Genomic DNA, 24,117 nt, shown 5'->3' with positions numbered 1-24,117 from the left:
TATATATATATATATATATACACACACTGCTCAAAAAAATAAAGGGAACACAAACAACACAATGTAACTCCAAGTCAATCACACTTCTGTGAAATCAAACTGTCCACTTAGGAAGCAACACTGATTGACAATACATTTCACATGCTGTTGTGCAAATGGAATAGACAACAGGTGGAAATTATAGGCAATTAGCAAGTCACCCCCAATAAAGGAGTGGTTTTGCAGGTGGTGACTACAGACCACTTCTCAGTTCCTATGTTTCCTGGCTGATGTTTTGGTCACTTTTGAATGCTGGTGGTGCTTTCACTCTAGTGGTAGCATGAGACGGAGTCTACAACCCACACAAGTGGCTCAGGTAGTGCAGCTCATCCAGGATGGCACATCAATGCGAGCTGTGGCAAGAAGGTTTGCTGTGTCTGTCAGCGTAGTGTCCAGAGCATGGAGGCGCTACCAGGAGACAGGCCAGTACATCAGGACACGTGGAGGAGGCCGTAGGAGGGCAACAACCCAGCAGCAGGACCGCTACCTCCGTCTTTGTGCAAGGAGGGGCAGGAGGAGCACTGCCAGAGCCCTGCAAAATTACCTCCAGCAGGCCACAAATGTGCATGTGTCTGCTCAAACGGTCAGAAACAGACTCCATGAGGGTGGTATGAGGGCCCGACGTCCACAGGTGGGGGTTGTGCTTACAGCCCAACACAGTGCAGGATGTTTGGCATTTGCCAGAGAACCCCAAGATTGGCAAATTCTTCACAGATGAAAGCAGGTTCACACTGAGCACGTGACAGACCCCTTGTGAGACCATATGCTTGTGCAGTTGGCCCTGGGTTACTCCTAATTGCAAGACAATGCTAGACCTCATGTGGCTGGAGTGTGTCAGCAGTTCCTGCAAGAGGAAGGCATTGATGCTATGGACTGGCCCGCCCGTTGCCCAGACTTGAATCCAATTGAGCACATCTGGGACATCGTGTCTCGCTCCATCCACCAACGCCACGTTGCACCACAGACTGTCCAGGAGTTGGCGCATGCTTTAGTCCAGGTCTGGGAGGAGATCCCTCAGGAGACCATCCGCCACCTCATCAGGAGCATGCCCAGGCGTTGTAGCGAGGTCATACAGGCACGTGGAGGCCACACACACTACTGAGCCTAATTTTGACTTGTTTTAAGGACATTACATCAAAGTTGGATCAGCCTGTAGTGTGGTTTTCCACTTTTGAGCGTGACTCCAAATCCAGACCTCCATGGGTTGATAAATTTGATTTCCATTGATAATTTTTGTGTGATTTTGTTGTCAGCACATTCAACTATGTAAAGAAAAAAGTATTTAATAAGAATATTTCATTCATTCAGATCTAGGATGTGTTATTTTAGTGTTCCCTTTATTTTTTTGAGCAGTTTATATATAAACACTGTAAAATAAAATGAATCAGTGTACTGGTAAAACAGTTGGTTATGAAAGGGAAACCAGCTATACATTTCAACCCTACACGGAAATGTGCATCAGAACTACCATGTGGGTACAACATGTAAAATTACATAGAGTAAAAAAATATTTGAGGAGAAATAACTATTTTCAAATTATAAGAAAGGAAGACGTTCCTAACCAAATACTGTTTATTTGTTTTTGTTTCCTGACTGTGTTAATTTATTTTTTATTTTACCTTTATTTAACCTATTAAGTCGACCCTCTACTTTTTTGAACATTCTGTTAAAAATCGCGCAACATTTCAGCGCCCTGCTACTCATGCCAGGAATATAGTATATGCATTTGCTTAGTCTGTGTGGATAGAAAACACTCAGACGTTTAAAAAACTGGTTAAATCACTGCTGTGGCTTTACCAGAACGGCATTTACATCGAAAAGCACAGGAAAAACTGATCACTGAAAATGGGAAAATATATCCATGCGCTACTTGAACCCATTGATAAACGTGAACCACAATTAATTGACTGAGGTTGCAGTACCTACAGCTTCCACACGGTGTCTAGAGTCTTGTCATTTCCCTTCGAGTTTTTTCTTGGTCAAACACATACAGGACACCGTATCTCCTCCGGTCTAGGACCGGATATTTTCGTTGAGTTTCTAGCCGGACATTTTTCCAGACGGACAGCTAATGATCTTTACATCGCCTCCTGATGAATTTTATCGCTTATTAACGTTTACTAATACCTAAAGTTGCATTACAAACGTATTTCGAAGTGTTTTGTGAAAGTTTATCGTCGACTTTTTGAATTTAAAAAATGACGTTACGTTTTGAAACGATGTTTTTTTCGTTTATCACACAGTCTACATATAACGATATCTAGGCTTTATATGGACCGATTTAATCGAAATAAAGACCCAAATAGTGTTTATGGGACATCTAGGAGTGCCAACAAAGAAGATGGTGAAAGGTAATGAATGTTTTCTATTTTATTGTGCGGTTTGTGTAACGCCGAAATGCTAATTATTTTCTTTACGTCCCCCTGTGGGTCTTTTGGGGTGTTGCATGCTATCAGATAATAGCTTCTCATGCTTTCGCCGAAAAGCATTTTAAAAATCTGACTTGTTGCCTGGATTCACAACGAGTGTAGCTTTAATTCGATACCCTGCATGTGTATTTTAATGAACGTTTGAGTTTTAACTAATACTATTAGCATTTAGCGTAGCGCATTTGCATTTCCAGAGCTCTAGTTGGGACGCAAGCGTCCCGAGTAGAAGCAACAGGTTAACCAGGTAGGTTAGTTGAGAACAAGTTCTCATTTGCAACTGCGACCTGGCCAAGATAAAGCGTAGCAATTCGACACATACAACAACACAGAGTTACACATGGAATAAACAAAACATACAGGCAATAATACAGTAGAACAAAAGAAAACAAAAAGTCTATATACAGTGAGTGCAAATGAGGTAAGTTCAGGAAATAAATAGGCCACGGTGGCGAAGTAATTACAATATAGCAATTAAACACTGGAATGGTAGATCGGCAGAAGATGAATGTGCAGGTAGAGGTCCTGGGGTGCAAAGGAACAAAATAAATAAATAAATAAATACCAGTATGGGGATGAGGTAGGTAGATAGATGGATGGGCTGTTTACAGATAGGCTATGTACAGGTGCAGTGATCTGTAAACTGCTCTGACAGCTGGTGCTTAAAGCTAGTGAGGGAGATGGGAGTCTCCAGCTTCAGAGATTTTTGCAATTCGTTCCAGTCATGGGCAGCAGAGAACTGGAAGGAAAGACGACCAAAGGAGGAATTGGCTTTGGGGGTGACCAGTGAGATATACCAGCTGGAGCGCGTGCTTCGAGTGGGTGCTGCTATGGTGACCAGTGAGCTGAGATAAGGCGGGGCTTTACCTAGCAGAGACTTGTAGATAACCTGTAGCCAGTGGGTTTGGTGACGAGTATGAAGCGAGGGCCAACCAACGAGAGCGTACAGGTCGCAATGGTGGGTAGTGTATGGGGCTTTGGTGACAAAACGGATGGCATTGTGATGGACTGCATCCAGTTTGTTGAGTAGAGTGTTGGAGGCTATTTTATAGATGACATCACCGAAGTCGAGGATCGGTAGGATGGTCAGTTTTACGAGGGTGTTTTGCAGCATGAGTGAAGGATGCTTTTTTGCGATATAGGAAGCCGATTCTAGATTTAATTTTGATTTGAGATGCTTAATGTGAGTCTGGAAGGAGAGTTTACAGTCTAACCAGACACCCAGGTATTTGTAGTTGTCCACATATTCTAAGTCAGAGCCGTCCAGAGTAGTGATGCTGGACGGGCAAGCAGGTGCGGGCAGTGATCGATTGAAAAGCATGCATTTAGTTTTACTTGCGTTTAAGAGCAGTTGGAGGCCACGGAAGGAGAGTTTGTATGGCATTGAGGCTCGTCTGGAGGTTAGTTAACACAGTGTCCAAGGAGGGGCCAGAAGTATACAGATTGGTGTCGTCTGCGTAGAGGTGGATCAGAGAATCACCAGCAGCAAGAGCAACATCATTGATGTATACAGAAAAGAGAGTCGGCCCGAGAATTGAACCCTGTGGCACACCCATAGAGACTGTCAGAGGTCCGGACAACAGGCCCTCCGATTTGACACACTGAACTCTATCAGAGAAGTAGATGGTAAACCAGGAGAGGCAATTATTTGAGAAACCAAGGCTGTCGAGTCTGTCAATAAGAATGTTGTGATTGACAAGAGTCGAAAGCCTTGGCAAGGTCGATGAATACAGCTGCACAGTAATGTCTCTTATCGATGGCGGTTAAGATATCGTTTAGGACCTTGAGCGTGGCTAAGGTGCACCCATGACCAGCTCTGAAACCAGATTGCATCGCGGAGAAGGTATGGTGGGATTCAAAATGGTCAGTAATCTGTTTGTTAACTTGGCTTTCGAAGACCTTAGAAAGACCGGGTAGGATAGATATAGGTCTGTAGCAGTTTGGGTCTAGAGTGTCTCCCCCTTTGAAGAGGGTGATGATCGTGGCAGCTTTCCAATCTTTGGGAATCTCAGATGATACGAAAGAGGTTGAACGGGCTAGTAATAGGGGTTGCAACAATTATGGCAGATCATTTTAGAAAGAGAGGGTCCAGATTGTCTAGCCCGGCTGATTTGTAGGGGTCCAGATTTTGCAGCTCTTTCAGAACATCAGCTATCCGGATTTGGGTGAAGGAGAAATGGGGGATGCTTGGGCGAGTTGCTGTGGGGGGTGCAGGGCAGTTGACCGGGTGTTACAGATACCAGTATCCTGTGTGTGTATCCTGTGTGTGTGTGTGTATCCTGTGTTCTTTTCTCTCCTTCTCCCCTCACAGGTGAAAATCATCACTCCCCAATCAGTCACCAATCCAATCATCAATCAGGAGACACACCTCCTCCTGTTTCCTACCCTATCACAGTTCCTTTCCCTTGGTTTAAAAACCCTGTCAGTTGTTTGCTCTAGAGCTCAAGCTCTCTGAAAATGCCATGTCTGTAGATCTCTCTGTTTCACTCTCTTTGTGTATTGAGCCATCTTTTGTTTGAGCACCTCCATAGCACTTTGTCATCACCTGTGAGTATTGTTTTTGGTTATGGTGTTTGTTTGTTTGCTGGTGGGAAAAGGGGGAACCAAGACAAGTCACCCATGGGCATTCACTACCCGTAGGTAAACTTTGTTAAATACACTAGTTAGAACTGGGCGGACCACCCACTGTATTTTTTGGTTAGTTAGCTGTTGTTAAAGTAGGTTAGTCTAGCTTAGGGGTGTTTTTGAATACTTATTGTTTCTTTCCTTGGGTCCAGCTCAGCCCCTTTTCCTGCTCCCCCCATTACCGTGTGTTTTACAATAAACCCTGAGTTTGACGGTAGATTTCAGTTGTTGTGGTTATTTCGTTCTCACTTTTACTTTGTCACTATTATAAATTGCATGAGTTATGTTACAGGTCTCATTACCATCCCCCCCTAGACTGTCGGGCCAAAAGGGATTCGTAACACTGGGGTAGGGGTAGCCAGGTGGAAAGCACTGCCAGCCGTAGAAAAAAGCTTATTGAAATTCTCAATTATAGTGGATTTATCGGTGGTGACAATGTTTCCTAGCCTCAGTGGGCAGCTGGGAGGAAGTACTCTTATTCTCCATGGACTTTACAGTGTCCCAGAACTTTTTTGAGTTTGTGCTACAGGATGCAAATTTCTGTTTGAAAAAGCTTGCCTTAGCTTTCCTAACTGCCGGTGTATATTGGTTCCTAACTTCCCTGAAAAGTTGCATATCACGAGGGCTATTCGATGATAATTTTTTTATTTTTATTTCACCTTTATTTAACCAGGTAGGCTAGTTGAGAACAAGTTCTCATATGCAACTGCGACCTGGCCAAGATAAAGCATAGCAGTGTGAACAGACAGCAACACAGAGTTACACATGGAGTAAACAATTAAAGGGGAGTCTATATACATTGTGTGCAAAAGGCATGAGGTAGGCGAATAATTACAATTTTGCAGATTAACACTGGAGTGATAAATGATCAGATGGTCATGTACAGGTAGAGATATTGGTGTGCAAAAGAGCAGAAAAGTAAATAAATAAAAACAGTATGGGGATGAGGTAGGTAAAAATGGGTGGGCTATTTACCAATAGACTATGTACAGCTGCAGCGATCGGTTAGCTGCTCAGATAGCAGATGTTTGAAGTTGGTGAGGGAGATAAAAGTCTCCAACTTCAGCGATTTTTGCAATTCGTTCCAGTCACAGGCAGCAGAGAACTGGAACGAAAGGTGGCCAAATGAGGTGTTGGCTTTAGGGATGATCAGTGAGATACACCTGCTGGAGCGCGTGCTACGGATGGGTGTTGCCATCGTGACCAGTGAACTGAGATAAGGCGGAGCTTTACATAGCATGGACTTGTAGATGACCTGGAGCCAGTGGGTCTGGCGACGAATATGTAGCGAGGGCCAGCCGACTAGAGCATACAAGTCGCAGTGGTGGGTAGTATAAGGTGCTTTAGTGACAAAACGGATGGCACTGTGATAAACTGCATCCAGTTTGCTGAGTAGAGTGTTGGAAGCAATTTTGTAGATGACATCGCCGAAGTCGAGGATCGGTAGGATAGTCAGTTTTACTAGGGTAAGTTTGGCGGCGTGAGTGAAGGAGGCTTTGTTGCGGAGTAGAAAGCCGACTCGATTTGATTTTCGATTGGAGATGTTTGATATGAGTCTGGAAGGAGAGTTTACAGTCTAGCCAGACACCTAGGTACTTATAGATGTCCACATATTCAAGGTCGGAACCATCCAGGGTGGTGATGCTGGTCAGGCGTGCGGGTGCAGGCAGCGAACGGTTGAAAAGCATGCATTTGGTTTTACTAGCGTTTAAGAGCAGTTGGAGGCCACGGAAGGAGTGTTGTATGGCATTGAAGCTCGTTTGGAGGTTAGATAGCACAGTGTCCAAGGACGGGCCGGAAGTATATAGAATGGTGTTGTCTGCGTAGAGGTGGATCAGGGAATCGCCCGCAGCAAGAGCAACATCATTGATATATACAGAGAAAAGAGTCGGCCCGAGAATTGAACCCTGTGGCACCCCCATAGAGACTGCCAGAGGACCGGACAGCATGCCCTCCGATTTGACACACTGAACTCTGTCTGCAAAGTAATTGGTGAACCAGGCAAGGCAGTCATCCGAAAAGCCGAGGCTACTGAGTCTGCCAATAAGAATATGGTGATTGACAGAGTCGAAAGCCTTGGCAAGGTCGATGAAGACGGCTGCACAGTACTGTCTTTTATCGATGGCGGTTATGATACCGTTTAGTACCTTGAGCGTGGCTGAGGTGCACCCGTGACCGGCTCGGAAACCAGATTGCACAGCGGAGAAGGTACGGTGGGATTCGAGATGGTCAGTGACCTGTTTGTTGACTTGGCTTTCGAAGACCTTAGATAGGCAGAGCAGGATGGATATAAGTCTGTAACACTTTGGGTCCAGGGTGTCTCCCCCTTTGAAGAGGGGGATGACTGTGGCAGCTTTCCAATCCTTGGGGATCTCAGACGATATGAAATAGAGGTTGAACAGGCTGGTAATAGGGGTTGCGACAATGGCGGTGGATAGTTTCATGAATAGAGGGTCCAGATTGTCAAGCCCAGCTGATTTGTACGGGTCCAGGTTTTGCAGCTCTTTCAGAACATCTGCTATCTGGATTTGGGTAAAGGAGAACCCGGAGAGGCTTGGGCGAGTAGCTACGGGGGGGCGGAGCTGTTGGCCGAGGTTGGAGTACCCAGGCGGAAGGCATGGCCAGCCGTTGAGAAATGCTTGTTGAAGTTTTCGATAATCATGGATTTATCGGTGGTGACCGTGTTACCTAGCCTCAGTGCAGTGGGCAGCTGGGAGGAGGTGCTCTTGTTCTCCATGGACTTCACAGTGTCCCAGAACTTTTTAGAGTTGGAGCTACAGGATGCAAACTTCTGCCTGAAGAAGCTGGCCTTAGCTTTCCTGACTTCCCTGAACAGTTGCATATCGCGGGGACTATTCGATGCTATTGCAGTCCGCCACAGGATGTTTTTGTGCTGGTCGAGGGCAGTCAGTTCTGGAGTGAACCAAGGGCTATATCTGTTCTTAGTTCTGCATTTTTTAAACGGAGCATGCTTATCTAAAATGGTGAGGAAGTTACTTTTAAAGAATGACCAGGCATCCTCAACTGACGGGATGAGGTCAATGTCCTTCCAGGATACCCGGGCCATGTAGATTAGAAAGGCCTGCTCACAGAAGTATTTTAGGGAGCGTTTGACAGTGATGAGGGGTGGTCGTTTGACTGCGGCTCCGTAGCGGATACAGGCAATGAGGCAGTGATTGCTGAGATCCTGGTTGAAGACAGCGGAGGTGTATTTGGAGGGCCAGTTGGTCAGGATGACGTCTATGAGGGTGCCCTTGTTTACAGATTTAGGGTTGTACCTGGTGGGTTCCTTGATGATTTGTGTGAGATTGAGGGCATCTAGCTTAGATTGTAGGACTGCCGGGGTGTTAAGCATATCCCAGTTTAGGTCACCTAACAGAACAAACTCTGAAGCTAGATGGGGGCGATCAATTCACAAATGGTGTCCAGGGCACAGCTGGGAGCTGAGGGGGGTCGGTAGCAGGCGGCAACAGTGAGAGACTTATTTCTGGAGAGAGTAATTTTCAAAATTAGTTGTTCGAACTGTTTGGGTATGGACCTGGAAAGTAAGCCTGCAAAGTAATGTCAATCTCTGCAGTAGACTGCAACTCCTCCCCCTTTGGCAGTTCTATCTTGACGGAAGATGTTATAGTTGGGTATGGAAATCTCAGAATTTTTGGTGGCCTTCCCGAGCCAGGATTCAGACACTGCAAGGACATCAGGGTTAGCAGAATGTGCTAAAGCAGTGAGTAAAACAAACTTAGGGAGGAGGCTTCTGCTGTTGACATGCATGCCACCAAGGCTTTTTCGATCACAGAAGTCAACAAATGAGAGCACCTGGGGAATAGGAGTGGAGTTAGGCACTGCAGGGCCTGGATTAACCTCTACATCACCAGACGAACAGCGGAGGAGTAGGACAAGGGTACGGCTAAAGGCTATAAGAACTGGTCGTCTAGTATGTTCGGAACAGAGAGTAAAAGGAGCAGGTTTCTGGGGGCGATAGAATATATTCAAGGCATAATGTACAGACAAAGGTGTGGTAGGATGTGAATACATTGGAGGTAAACTTTGTGTGATAATGAGAGAGATATTGTCTCTAGAAACATTTAAACCAGCTGATGTCACTGCATGTTTGGGAGGTGGAACTAAAGGGTTGGCTAAGGCGTATTGAGCAGGGCTAGAGGCTCTACAGTGAAATAAGACAATCACTAACCAGAACAGCAAATAAAATAATATAATGTTCTTGTGAGAACATGTCACCCTATACATACCATCATTGTTCATAACATTAAGTTACTGGAATAATAATTTTTATTTTTTGGCAGCAGGGTGGAGGCACATTTATTTTATATATTTTTTTGTTCACAATTTCATGGAATCCAATTGGTAGTTAGTCTTGTCCGTACAGGAGTTGCAGCGATGGGACTCGGGAGAGGCGAAGGTCGAGAGCCGCACGTCCACCGTAACACGACCCAGCCAAGCCGCACGGCTTAACCTAGAAGCCAGCCGCACCAATGCGTCAGAGGAAACCCTGTACACTTGGCGAACGTGTCAGCGTGCATGCGCCTGGCCCGACAACGAAGTTGCTAGAGCGCGATGTGACTCGTTTCCTAACACACACACACACACACACACACAATATCCAATAAATGTCGTTCCACTTCATGATTGTGTCCCACTTGTTGTTGATTCTTCACAAAAAATACAGTTTTATATCTTTATGTTTGAAGCCTGAAATGTGGCAAAAGGTCGCAAAGTTCAAGGGGGCCGAATACTTTCGCAAGGCACTGTATATATGATCTGGTACTGTAAACTGGTTCTACTCACTGTGCTTTTGTCCTTCAGCAGTTTCTCAATGACTTCTATCAGGAGCTCCTTCTGATCCTGGTCCAGGCTGAGGAGCAGGAGGAAAGCTTTGATACAACTCCAAGGTCCAAACACACACACAGAAAAACACTCACGCGTGCACAAACACACCCACCCACACCCTACCTGTAGAGTTTCTGGATGGCGTGGGCGGATGTTTTCCTGACGTAAGGGGACATGTCGGAGGCAGCCTCCTTGATGGCCAGCATCATGATGGGAACGATGATTGGGACTCTGATACTGGACAGAACCCTGAGAGCACTGGCTCTGATCAGCTGGTTAGGGTCCTGGCAGAGGGAGAGAGAGCCGGTATTAGTATTATCTACACCTTGAGACAGAGGAAAGTAAAATAGAAAGAAAGGAATGGAGACAGAAATCATGTGGTGACAGATCCTGACGACATGATACAGCACTACACAAAAATGACATCACACCCACCCACACAGGTAGGAAGTGAAGCATGGTATGGAGCTAGCAGGGGTTGAAATCAGGGGTTGAAAGTAGTTTTCCAGCTATGGTGTATGATGATGGGGTGGCCTCTAAAAACACCATTGTTGGCCCGTGACCTCACATAGAGACAGACAGACTCTTTAACGGCTCAATACTTCTCCACAACACACACACACACCTTTAAACACATGCATACACACACCAAACATGACACTTTCATCTAAGAGTACAAGTGCGTGGGAATTCAAAATGGTAGAACCCTTAGCATCAAAGCCCGATGCGCACACACACACATACACACGTTACCTTGAGGGCCCTCTGAAAGGTGCTGATGGACAGTAGAGCCAGGTCCTGCTGCTCCTCTGCATACCTCACCAGGTACACATACACCAACTTCTTCAGCTGGAAAACACACATACTTTGAATTAGTCATTAATACACCCTTATTTTTAGACAAATCCTAAATCCATTCATTAGCTTTCGGGTTGAGCACAGACTGTCCACATTACAGAATGTGTAGGTAACACTATTCTTTGACAGTGGAGAGAACAGTGCTTTGGCTAGATGTCAGATGTATGTCTTGGTTTAGTTGTTTTAAAGGGGGAAAGCGGAGGATGAAAGTGTTCCTGTTTGATATTATAACAGTCTAGATCCATGTTGTTTCAGGGAGAGCAGAGAATGAGCAAAACTATCTTTTGTTTGAATTCAGAAAGTTTCAGTAGCGTTATCGCTTCCTCCCTTCCTCACTCTCTCTCCCCTCCTCTCCCTTGCTTCTCCCTTCACACGTAGGAGACTGAGCTAATATTTGTCCAGTGTCCGACTGGGGGTTAAAGGTTGGCCCTTTCATGATTCACCAGTGTTATTCGGTGTGTGTACGGGGAGGTTCAGCTGTGGTGAAACAGTTCTCAATCACTGCAGTAATTAATGGGTGAATTAACAGCATTAATGACTAAGAGGGGACATAACCCATCTTGCCTAGTTAAGGGAATCACACATCATATTGACAACATCACAGAAAATAGATGTTAAAAACTAGGAATACTAATCAAATAAGCTAGTGATTGAATATCCATTAGATCAGTCATCATATAGTCTAGCCCCTCCTCCCCCATACTACCCTAGTTTTCCCACTCATACACACACCTCCAGTATGTCTAGTATCAGGGTGTTGTTTCTAGAACTAGTTGAGGAAAACAAAGCATCCTGATATTAAATCACATTATTTCTTCAATACTCTGTGTCCTGTGCTGCTTTCTGATTAGATACAATCAATAACACACAGCACTACACAGGCCTGCAGAGGAGAGAACAAACAGGAGGGGGGTGGGGGGTGGAAAGAGGTGAAGACAGACAGAGAGATGCAGAGGCCCAGAGAGAGATCTACCACTAACCTAGCCCTAGCAGCTGGTGTGTGTGAGGGGGGAGAGAGAGGACGTGACCATGGGCTCTCCTCTGCCAATTACCCCCACCAACCTGATCCAGTTCCCTACCATTGGCTGCCCTGTCACACACACACCCTTTCGTACTGCCTGTTTATTCTCCTGATCAATATTACCAGGAGTGGGGAACTCATCTGGCCGGGCAGTGGTTCTGTGGTCTCATACTTGCAGTGGGGAGATGTCCTCTGTGTTCTTTTAGATAGAGCCTTCTAAATGTTTTCAACCATGTTGTGCAAATAGAATGAATGCTCAGTGTATGTGTGTGTGGATGAGGCCCTACCTCTATATTCTTACTAGCCACGTTCTTCACCACTGCTGGGAACAGCTCAGAGGCATTCTTCCCCTTTGCGATCAGCTGTAGACAGAAAATCACTTACATGTTTCACCACAGTATTCAATTTACTATTTTATTGTCAATATCATACTACAGCAATGTACTGCATCTATTTAAACTTTTTTCAAAGGAGGATTTAAAAAAAATGTTAAGTAAATAAATTGAGACTATAAAACTGAAGTACACTTGAACTGAGTTTGCAGTGCACTTAGCTGATGTGCACTTATCAGGCTTTGAATGTGTGTATAGGTTCTACTACTCACCCCAACAACCCTCTTCATGGCCTCCAGCTTAAGCGACTCCTTGTTGCTCTCAAGCATCTCTTTAAGGTCTTCATTCCTGGAGGGGGAGAAAGAGATTAGAAAATGTACAATACGCCATTTAATATTATCACACAGCTTATTTAATTAGCAGATGCGCTTTTGTATACCAGACCACTCTCACTGATGTAGTCAGGAATGGATTTTTTTGAACCTTTATTTAACTAGGCAAGTCAGTTAAGAACAACAAATGATTTTCAATGACAGCCTAGGAAGTGGGTTAACTGCCTGTTCAACAACAGATTTGTACCTTGTCAGCTCGGGGGTTTGAACTTGCAATCTTCCGGTTACTAGTCCAACGCTCTAACCACTAGGCTACCCTGTCGCAACGATTAATGAATTTCATTAACTTAAGAATGGAAAACTGTGGTGCACAGAGTTTGACTTGGAAATTGTGTTTGCATAGTCAACTTAGACACACACTTACCCCAACAGACATGCCACCAGGGGTCTTTTCACAGTCCCCAGGTCCAGAACAAATTCAAGGAAACATACAGTATTATAAAGAGCCATGATTGCATGGAACTCCCATCTTATATAGCGCAAGTTAACAGCAAACATGTTTTTTTGTGTGGTTTTTTTACGAATAAAGCAACACCTCACGGCACAACGCCCCTCCCCATGTGACTTACTTGTTGTGTATGTACTGACATGTATGTGTAACTGTTCATATTTTTATATCTACGTAAATTGTAAAGTATTTTGTCTGTAATGTCTTTTTAGTCCCTAGTAAGACTAGATGTCGCTAATGTGGATCCTAATAAATCAAAACAAATAAATCGAATTGAACAACATGAGGGAGGGGGATGGGTAGAGAGAATGAAAACCACAAAACAAAACTTAACCATATTAGGTGTTGTTCCCAGGCGCAGAGAAAGCAATGTCAGGTCGTGAGTGACTCACAATGTCACAATCAACTAATCACTAATCAGCTAGTGATCAGGAAACGCTAGGCTATTTGGTAAACTTGAAGACACACATCACAAGCAAGTGCCAAGACTCACACTTCTGTACAGTACCCTTTGGTGTGTGTCTCATCGGGGCCTCCATTGGTGTGTGTGTGGGGTGTGAGGTGCTGCTCCTCCTGGCTGAGTTCAGTCTTTAAGGTGAGCTGGAGGTTCTCAGCAGACACCAGAGCTGTCCTCACAGCCCCTGCTGCCTCAGAACGCAGCACAGAGAAACCCCGGTGACCATTCATACTGCTACAGTTTCTACAGGCCTGTCTGTTGCTCTCTCTCTGTCAGTCTTCCTCACTCTTCTTTCTCCACTTCTGTCAGTAGGTAAGAGGAGACACAGGATGCCCTTGCAGCTGGCTAAACCTCTGGCCCTCTCCCTGGCACAGACAGCTCCCCCTGGTCATCCAGTTATACTCTGTTCTGCTTTATTTCAGTCCTGTGACTCCAGGCGTTTCCTGCCTGTCATCTCGCTCTCCTGCTCTCTTGCTCTTGCTTTCTCTCCGTCTCTCTCTCGCTCCCCAGCTCTCCTTCTCTCTAGCTTTCTCTCCCTCTCTCCACCTCTAGCTCTCTCGCTCTCTCTCCCTAGCTCTCTCTCTCTCACATCAGGCTACTAAACTATTGAGCACCATCTGAGCTCGATGTCGGTAGAGGGAGTTGCAAGTTGAAGTTGCCCTCTTTGCAGACTACTAGTATGACTCAGTCTTCACTGTTTTAAATCCAATCTGGAGAAGGGATGAAGTTCCCTGTCTGACAGATCCTTGGCCCACCAGACAATGGCTTCTTCTTCCGCTTCTCCTCCTCTTCTCTGGACATAGATTAGTTCTCTGTCCGTGTGTAGCTGTAGGGTGGTAGCTGAGTTGGTTCTCTCTGCCAGAGTCAGTGCTTGTAGGGTGGTAGTTTAGTTCTCTGTGTCTCTGCCTGTGACTGTGGCCACTTCCCTCTAGGGGAAACGGGAGGGCCTTATCAGCCTCAGGGTAAACACACAGAAGCTTTCACCACCTCTGTCCACAGCACAATACACCACTTTACACCCACGCCTGCCTTGTGCCCTCCCAGGGAACTGCTGCCAGGGCTGGGCTAGATAAAGGCCCTGCCAGCCTCACACACTGCCAGGGGAACCACAGAGTTAGGACAACACCCAACAACTATACATGTCATTCTTCACATTTCAACCAGCCTAGTCTCTTTTCCTAGGTTTTTAATTCTGGGAAGCGATTCTACAAATCAACCAGCCCTGAGAAAGCTATGGTAATTCACTCACATAACGACCAGCAGGATAAGGTGCTGTAAACTGCTCCAATCATCTGGTTTATTAGCTGCCGTTACATAGGCTACTATTGTCTGCCATTGATTTCAAAGTTTAACTAACACTATGGACAAGGAATATTTTGAACAATTTACATAGAACATTTAACAAAAAAACATTTACTGGAAGAACTGTGCAGATGCAAAGTTTAGTAACAGAATTACAGTAAAATCTACCTCACTTTTTTTATGCGACCAAAAAAACTAAAATATCTGCTTTGAATTATGACTCAAAGATGTCTGCAAAAAGAATGGGGTTTCAGCTATAAGTTTGAACAAATGTATTTTGATTATGGAATTACTGTAACGGAATTACATCATGGTCCCTGTTCTGTACTATCCAGAAATGCATAATTACGGATATGAACATCATTGTCTTCATGGTGATGTATTCCGCATAGGTATACAAAGGTAGAAATTAGGGACGCAAATTTGGTTTGATTTTGCTGCCGACTAACTGTAAACAATTAACAGTAAATTAACGAAAAATCCCAAAACAGTCAAATGTGAACGACTGACTCAAATCAGTCTCGGGTAGAAAATTTGAAATGGTGTCTTTTTTTATTTTTATACATTGGATAAAAGTAGAGACTCAGAGCTACAAAATGGTATATCATACACTACAGTTGAGGAACAATGGGAAAGTAATTCTGCTTTGAAAGTTGATAAACTTGTAAACTCACTTTGGAGAAGATGGCCTTTTAATTTTTTGGTACGACTACTGGAGAGCCCTTCTTTGTCTACACCCTTTCAGCATTGTTTGCACCCTCTTAAACTGTAGACCCTCCCATCTCTTTAACAGCAGCAGTCAAGCACCCAAGCTAACTTTCTAGCTACTTCCAGACATAAATATGAGAACAGCTCACTGAACATTTCCCGCCCAAGCAGAGCTGGTTAGGCTGCTATGTTATCCAGAGCGTTGGTGATTGCAACTGTGCTGTCAGATTGTCCGATCATAAATTTGGAGCATTCAGAGCGCACACTGGACGCTCTGGCCGATGAGTAGGGTTGATCTGAATGGACTGACCTCACAATGGCAGTCAAGCACCCAAGTTAACTGGCTAACATTGGCTACTTCCAGACAAATGAGAGAACCCCCCCATTTTACTCGCCCAAGCAGAGCTGGTTAGGCTCTTTTCATGTTATCCAGAGCGTTGGTGTCTAATTGTGCTGCTGGCAACAATTATATTACAAATTTTTCCCGACGTTTACTGACACCAGCCATATTCAACGGGTGTTGAGCGTTCGTAAATTCATTAGTTATTCTGCGCTTTGGCACACTCAGATGTGAGTGCTCTGAAATCGGTGTAGATGGCCAGACTGAATTTACGAACGCACCCGAAATGGTTGCTTGCAAAGTGGAGTCTTGTGTTAGCTAGCTAGCTAAACAATGAACCATAATCCCAACTCATGACGTTACTACCCTGCATGAATATGCAGGTAGCTAACCAACCAGGTTCAATGTTAGCTAGCTAACATTAGGCTATACCTAGCTAAGCAAATGACTCAGATACCAGGAGTGTCATACACGTACACTAACTATAAATTAAAATACTTTGTCAAAATTAGAAATGTGTAATATCTGAAAATGTAGCTAGCTAGACTACCTTACCCATGGTCTGAAATTGGAGTGGATAGCCAGAGAGAATATACCAGCTAGTACGTCTATCAACAATTGTTGCAGTGACATTCTATTGAAATGGTTACTTGCATAGTGGAGTCTTTTGTTAAGACATGTAGCTAGCTAAACAATTAACCATAACATTTCTACCCTGCATGAATCTGCAGGTAGCTAACCAACCAGGTTCAATGTTAGCTAGCTAACATTAGGCTATAAGTAGCCAAGCAAATGGCTCTGAGATACAAATAATATGATCGTACAGGTAACATTAGCTAGCGAGCCAGCCAGCTAACGTTAGCTAGCTAACAGTACACTTTAAATTGAAATTAAAGCACGTTTGCCAAAATTAGAAATGTGTAATATCTGAAAATGTAGCTAGTTAGACTATCTTACCTGCATACATCATGGATGGACGCATCTCCTGTCGGATGCCATGGTTGCCCTTAGTTTGAAGATGTGATCAAGAGACAGGCGTTTTCTCCATCTCCTTAGCTATCATACTCAAATTCCACTGATTTCAAAAATCGGTCCTCCAGAAAGTGGAGAGCAACACTTACGCAGTTTTACTACACGATACAATTATTTTTTATGAAAGCAGTCTTAGACAGGATTACATAGACAAACAGAACAGCTCAAATAGACAGAGGCGTGCTATATGGCAGACACAATCCAAACTCATCTCTCGGCAAGTCCAGCCCACTCATTATCTCAGCCAATTACGGCTAGCAGGAAGGTTGCAGCCATTTTTTCTGCAGCTAAACCAACTAGGCTTGTAATTTAACCATTTTATTCGTATTTACAGATGGCATACAAGTTTGCTATTAAGGTACATGAGTTCTGTGCTTTACTGTACTCCACTTTTCTGTCCTATTCTTTACAGTACTCTATTGTTTTGTCCAAACGTGTAAAACATAGACGTCCATGATTGGTTGACTTTTCAACGTCCATGGACTTCCGGTGCTCAGTGGGTGAGGGTGCATGCTACAGTAAATGCAAAGAGGGTAGGTCACCCTCAATGTGAGCAAGACAAAGGAGCTTATCGTGGACTACAGGAAAAGGCGGGACGAACAGGTCCCCATTAACATCGACGGGGCTGTAGTGGAGCGGGTCGAGAGTTTCAAGTTCCTTGGTGTCCACATCATCAACGAATGATCATGATCCAAACATACCAAGACAGTCGTGTAGAGGGCACGAGAACACCTTTTCCCCCTCAGGAGACTGAAAAGGTTTGTCATGGGTCCCCAGATCCTCAAAAGGTTCTTCAGCTGCACCAGTGAGAGCATCCTGACCAGTTGCATCACCGCCTGGTATGGCAACTGCTCGGCATCTGTCCGTAAGGTGCAACAAAGGGTAGTGTGAACGGCCCAGTACATCACTGGGGCCAAGCTTCCTGCCATCCAGGACCTATATACCCAGGCGGTGTCAGAGGAAAGCCAATAAAATTGTCAGACTCCAGTCACCCAAGTTATAGACTGTTTTCTCTGCTACCGCACAGCAAGTGGTACCGGAGCACCAAGTCTTGGACCAAAAGGCTTCTCAACAACTTCTACCCCCAAGCCATTAGACTGCTGAACTCATAAAAATCGCCAGGTTACCTCAACTAGCCTGTACCCCTGCACACTGACTCGGTACCGGTGCCCCCTGTATATAGCCTCGTATTGTAATTCTTATTGTGTTACTTTTTATTATTACTTTTTTATTTTAGCCTACTTGGTAAATATGTTCTTCTTCTTGAACTGCACTGTTGGTTAACAGCTTTAAGTAAGCATTTCACGGTAAAGTCTACACTTGTATTCGGCACATGTGGCAAATAAAGATTGATTTGATTTGTTAGGTGTCATGGTATGTGTCAGTAAGAGCCAGGAGATGAGACATTAACTGAAGAGAGGGAGGAGACAGCGCGGAAGGGAGAGCGAGAGGGAGACTGTTATCAGTCTTGCTTTGACCACCAGATGACAGAAAGTTGAGAAGAAAAAAAACATAACAGTATGCCAGTGGAAAGGAGGACAGTAACAGGAGACACTATGAGCTGAACATAACAGTATGTCAGTGGAAGGGAGGACAGTAGCAGGTGACACTATGAGCTGAACATAACAGTATGTCAGTGGAAAGGAGGACAGTAGCAGGAGACACTATGAGCTGAACATAACAGTATGCCAGTGGAAAGGAGGACAGTAGCAGGAGACACTATGAGCTGAACATAACAGTATGCCAGTGGAAAGGAGGACAGTAGCAGGAGACACTATGAGCTGAACATAACAGTATGCCAGTGGAAAGGAGGACAGTAGCAGGAGACACTATGAGCTGAACATAACAGTATGCCAGTGGAAAGGAGGACAGTAGCAGGAGACACTATGAGCTGAACATAACAGTATGCCAGTGGAAAGGAGGACAGTAGCAGGTGACCCAACTGGTTTGTGACTACTATGATTAGCGATTTGGTAACAGAATTACAAGTTTTAATTACTTAATCATTCATAAACAAGCTTGACATCAGTAAAAACACTAACTAATTGGTACAGTAGTCTACCTTTATTTGTTACTTCTGTGAACTTTCATTAGAAATGTTTAAATATCTTAAAGATGTGGGTTTTTGGTAAGGAATTACAAGGCTCAAGGCAATGTTTCTTAAACATCAAGACAATAATAATTTTTAATTACAATTATAATCATTTCTAATAATTTCTCCAAAATGAAATATAAGTGTTGATATTAGTTGGCAGGGGTATTTGTGTTTCAATGTATTTCTAATACCCTTGAAGACTTTCTTTAATATTTCTAAAACCCCTTTTCCATCTGTTTGACCAGAAATTAAAGCCTTTGAGTATTCCAAATTTCTAGGATGGGAAGTTGTTGAAAAATGCACATATGCCTTAGTAAAAAAAAATTGGTGCAGAGGTCCTTTAAAATGGAAATGCCCGCCCCATTGACATAAACCAGGTCCTCATTAAATCCCTATAACATGGGAGACTGAACCACAATAAAATAATATGGCGTTTTAGGAAGCAGCTGATTACTTGAGGACAACCAGACAGTCAGTCACATGTTGCTGTGTTGTGATGCAGAGAAGCAGAGTAGACCATGAGGTAACAAGAGCCCAGGCTAATCAGCATAATCTACAGGAATGTGGCTTTGCCCCTGACTGTGTCACACGACAAACATTATTTAAAACCACAAACTGACTAATTTTATTTCATTGGAGAAAGCCGACTCAGACAAAGACCATCTATTAACTTCTTATATGGCTGGGGACAGTATTGAGTAGCTTGGATGAATAAGGTGCCCAGAGTAAACTGCCTGCTACTCAGTCCCAGAAGCTAAAATATCCAAATATACTGATAATATGCATAGAAAACTCTGAAGTTTCTAAAACTGTTTGAATGATGTATGTGTGTATAACATAACTTATATGGCAGGCAAAAACCTGAGAGAAAATCCAACCAGGAAGTGGGAAATCTGAGGTTTGTAGTTTTTCAACTCTTGGCCTATCAAATACACAGTGGGATATTGGTCATGTTGCACTTCCTAAGGCTTCCACTAGATGGAAACTGTCTTTAGAACCTTGTTTGATGCTTCTACTGTGAAGGAGGGGGGAATGGGAGCTGAATTAGTCAGGGCTCTGGCAGAGTGCCATGAGCTGGCCACGCTCGTTCACGTGAGAGCGAGCTCTGTTCCATTGCATTTCTACCATCAAAGGAATTCTCCCGTCGGAACATTATTGAAGATTTATGTTAAAAACATCCTAAAGATTGATTCTATACTTCGTTTGACATGTTTCTACGACCTGTAATATAGCTTTTTGGACTTTCGCCCGTACTTTCTGCTGGACTTGCACGCGCGTCGTGAATTTGGATTTGTTTACCAAACGCGCTAACAAAAGAAGGTATTTGGACATAAACGATGGACATTATCGAACAAAACAAACATTTATTGTGGAACTGGGAATCCTGGGAGTGCATTCTGATGAAGATCATCAAAGGTAAGTGAATATTTATAATGCTATTCCTGACTTCTGTTGACTACACAAAATGACGGATATCTGTTTGGGTTGTTTTGGTCTCTGAGCGCCGGACTCAGATTATAAAATGTTCTGCTTTTTCCGTAAAGTTTAAAGAAAAAATCTGACACAGCGGTTGCATTAAGGAGAAGTGTATCTATAATTCTGTGCATAATAGTTGTATCTTTTATCAATGTTTATTATGAGTATTTCTGTAAATTGATGTCTCTAAAATCACCAGATGTTTTGGAACTACTGAACGTAACGCGCCAATGTAAACAGATGATTTTATATAAATATGAACTTTATCAAACAAAACATGTATTGTGTAACATGAAGTCCTATGAGTGTCATCTAATGAAGATCATCAAAGGTTAGTGATTAATTTTATCTATATTTCTACTTTTTGTGGCTCCACTCTTTGGCTGGAAAAATTGCTGTTTTTCTGTGACTTGGCTCTTACCTAACATAATCGTTTGGTTTGCTTTAGCTGTAAAGCCTTTTTGAAATTGGACACTGTGGTGGGACTAACAAGAAGTGTATCTTTAAAATGGTGTAAATTACTTGTATGTTTGAGGAATTTGAATTATGAGATTTCTGTTGTTTTGAATTTGGCGCCCTGCACTTTCACTGGCTGTTGTCATATCGATCCCATTAACGGGATCTCAGCCCAAAGAGGTTTTTAATATCTTTGAGCAAAAAGGTGCAAGAGAGGATTAAGTTTACTGCCAAAAAATAAAAAAGCCATAAAAACTATCAGTGATTCACTGCTTTCTGATTTACCATTCAAGTCTGCCATCTAGTGTTATGGTACAATCATTGCAAGATAGAGAACTACACAGAGCAACATTCTCAGAAATCAATTTTCCAGTAAGTCTTAAACTATTAAATGGGATAAAAACCTTCACCTACCCTATGCTAACACCCATTCAATCAATACAGATATACGAGAGGTGTGGGGCTAGTGAGTTGGTTTAATACAACAATGCTATCGGTCACTGACTTGAGTTTGGGAAGTTCCGGTAAAACCCCTCTTCATTTGAACAATATAATGTAAAGGGAATTAATGCCTGTGAAAGACTGAGTTAATGTATGAATGCCTGACATAAGCCAAGGTTAGGTTACTAGCTTGATAATCCTTTAGGACAGACTCCCTATTAGATCTCAGAGTAAAGCCTAGGTATCATGTGTCACAGTTTGTAGAGAAAGAGTGGAATCATTCACATCCAGGAATTCCCCCAAGACCTGCAGCCCAACCAAGGGTCATCTAGTCTCCATTACCAGACCTGGCCTACTGGCCCTGAACCACCAAACAGGCCAACTGTCATGTGAGAGGAATTAAAGAATTCACTGAGGGCCACACCAAATTAAACATTAGGATGACAAGTCACTGCTTGATGGAAACTGAGATAGTTGAAGCTGTTCTACTGTCTGCGGCTAAACAGAGCAACAATAGGCTACATGGAACACTGAAGAACAGATATAAGTAGAGACATGCCAGACATACCAGTAGACATTACATTATATGATGGCATTTGCACAGCACAAACATTTTCAATGAAACCTTTATACTGGTACCTCTTAAAACTGCTAGAATGATTAGTCTGCATGGGAAATAGGCCCAATTGTAGAGACAAACTAACAGTGGCTAATACAGCTTCAAAGATACTCAGGTTGAATTCAATTTAATAATGGCTGACTGACAGAGACTTTGCGAGACAAAATAGCCTTGTATGGAGCCAGCTGGGGAAAAGATTAGCCTACTGATAGTAAAATAATAACGGATCCCAACACCCAGGGCATGGTTTGGGAAACACAGTTATCACTCTCAAATCATACAAATGAGTAACTAAACTATTGGGCTCATATTCAAGATCATAATGCATAAGATTAGGCTATACAAAACTGATCATAATTCAGCACACCTTCCCTGAGGTCCTACGTGAATACAGGCCCTGGTTTACAGTAAAGCCACATCATGACAACAGGATGGCCAAACTGATGATGGACTGCCCTCTAGTGGTATCATCACTTGACGCTGACAGCGGAGGACCACCTTGTACACTTTGTCAGTTCCATTTCATCTCTCTTTTTCAAATTTAAAAGGTTCTGAATGGGTAGTTTAAATGATTTACAAGTGTTGGGAATGTATAGAAGTCACTTTAGTTTATGACAGTGAGAGGGGAAGATGATGTGGTATTTTTTCTACAACTGAGGATAGCCTATGTGCATAGCACAGCAAGCATTATTTTGATGTAGCTATTCATTTAGAATAATCTGACGCAGTACAGCTCTACAACATAAAACGACGTGATGGTGTGTAACGTAAAATGTGTGCTAGTATTAAAAAGGGTGATTATTTGTCATCTTTTTTTTGTTTATGTCAACATGTCTTCCACGCAAACTGCATCTTTGATAAGTGCTGGCTATCAACAAAAGCGTTTTCAAGCCTGAAGCTACCATAAAATCTATTGCCAGCTAGACTAGCTAAAGATGCAACTGGGTTGACAGCTGTATATCTAGCTACCTACCACCACCAGCCATGTTAGCTAGCTAATTAAATTGAAAACATAGCTTACACAAGCAAGTTACTAAAATGCTTTCTAGCTAACTGGCTTACTTTTTAAAGTCGACGCTGAACAGGCCAAATCCAGCCCCAGCGTTGGAGGAGGTCGGGGTAGTCTCCTGCCCAACCTCCACCGCTGAATCAGTTCCTCCTTGGTCGCTGTACGACAAATTGTTCGTCGACATACTCAACATTTGACGTTTCGCAAGTGTACAGAAATGTTTATTGTGAAAAGCTAAACTATCGTAAAACAAAATTGCAGTCGTTGACAGTTTTATGATGCTAATTAGAAGGGGAAGCGATAAAAAACTTTATCATGAACATGCAACTTTTTTCCCTCATCCATGCAGAACCGGAAGTATGAGTTGGATAAGTTTTAGTCACATGACAGGAGGGAATGATGAAGCACCTGACCACCCCGTTACCACGGTAAATATGGTCGCAAGCCAATCAAATTAGCTGAGGGGCGTATTCAATGACGCGCGTGCGCGCTAAACGAAAGTGGGAGCGTGCAGTATTTTTGTTGCCCGACTGTTGATGCCCAATTTAAGTTGAGAGCGTATGAGAACGTCTGTGACAGGGTTTTGTACATGCAGGAAGAGTCATGTATGCTTTTTTACATAATAATGTAGGCTAGGAGAAAATATAATGATATCAACATTATGTCAAATTGTCAATTGTAATAACCTATGGAACTCTTTATACCTTGGAAGGAGGGAGGGAGTAGGTCTTTATAAACATATTACTTGGTTCAGTGGTCTAAGGCACTGCATCTCAGTGCAAGAGGTGACACACAGTCCCTGGTTTGAATCCAGGCTGAATCACATCCAGCTATGATTGGGAGTCCCATAGGGCAGTGCCCAATGTCGTCCGGGTTTGGCCGGGGTAGGCCATCATTGTAAATAAGAATGAGTTTTTAACTGACTTGCCTAGTTAAATAAAGGTGAAAATATATATACATATATATATTACTAACCCAGAGCATGGTGTTACAGGCACACAGTCGCAGTTACACTGTGTGTCAGGTGGGCATTCCAACACTCTAACAAAGACACCAATAGATACTCAAGTGCTACACCACCAGGTGATGTGTATGTGTAATGACGTTAATACCACATTTCACATGTTCACAATAATTTGATTTTCAAATGCATGGGAAACTAAGTATTTAACACTAGAGTATTTTACTGTGAG

The 24,117-nt window shown here is 43.3% G+C and overlaps 1 protein-coding gene across 4 annotated transcripts in view; it reads right to left on the bottom strand.

Annotated features, from left to right (window-relative positions):
* LOC115121070 (AP-3 complex subunit beta-1-like) overlaps window positions 1-23,296 on the bottom strand; it is a 107,355-nt gene extending 84,059 nt beyond the window's left edge. Inside the window, exons 1-6 of one of the 4 annotated variants that reach the window (XM_065017402.1) lie at window positions 22,978-23,296; window positions 12,422-12,497; window positions 12,105-12,179; window positions 10,692-10,787; window positions 10,062-10,222; window positions 9,897-9,963 (exon numbers count right to left, since the gene is read on the bottom strand). In XM_065017402.1, the coding sequence (XP_064873474.1) occupies window positions 9,897-9,963; window positions 10,062-10,222; window positions 10,692-10,787; window positions 12,105-12,179; window positions 12,422-12,497; window positions 22,978-23,117 (615 nt within the window). In that variant the 5' untranslated portion in view covers window positions 23,118-23,296. Of the gene's footprint in view, window positions 1-9,896; window positions 9,964-10,061; window positions 10,223-10,691; window positions 10,788-12,104; window positions 12,180-12,421; window positions 12,498-13,482; window positions 14,339-22,977 lie in introns of those variants that run through there. The other 3 variants (XM_065017403.1, XM_029650095.2, XM_065017401.1) reach the window with 3 other exon arrangements.
* Window positions 23,297-24,117: the final 821 nt, after the last annotated feature.

The sequence above is a fragment of the Oncorhynchus nerka genome, linkage group LG4 (assembly GCF_034236695.1).
Source record: "Oncorhynchus nerka isolate Pitt River linkage group LG4, Oner_Uvic_2.0, whole genome shotgun sequence".
Taxonomy (NCBI): domain Eukaryota; kingdom Metazoa; phylum Chordata; class Actinopteri; order Salmoniformes; family Salmonidae; genus Oncorhynchus; species Oncorhynchus nerka.
The sequence above is the reverse complement of the archived record's forward strand: the minus strand, read 5'-3'. Positions and strand labels throughout refer to the sequence as shown.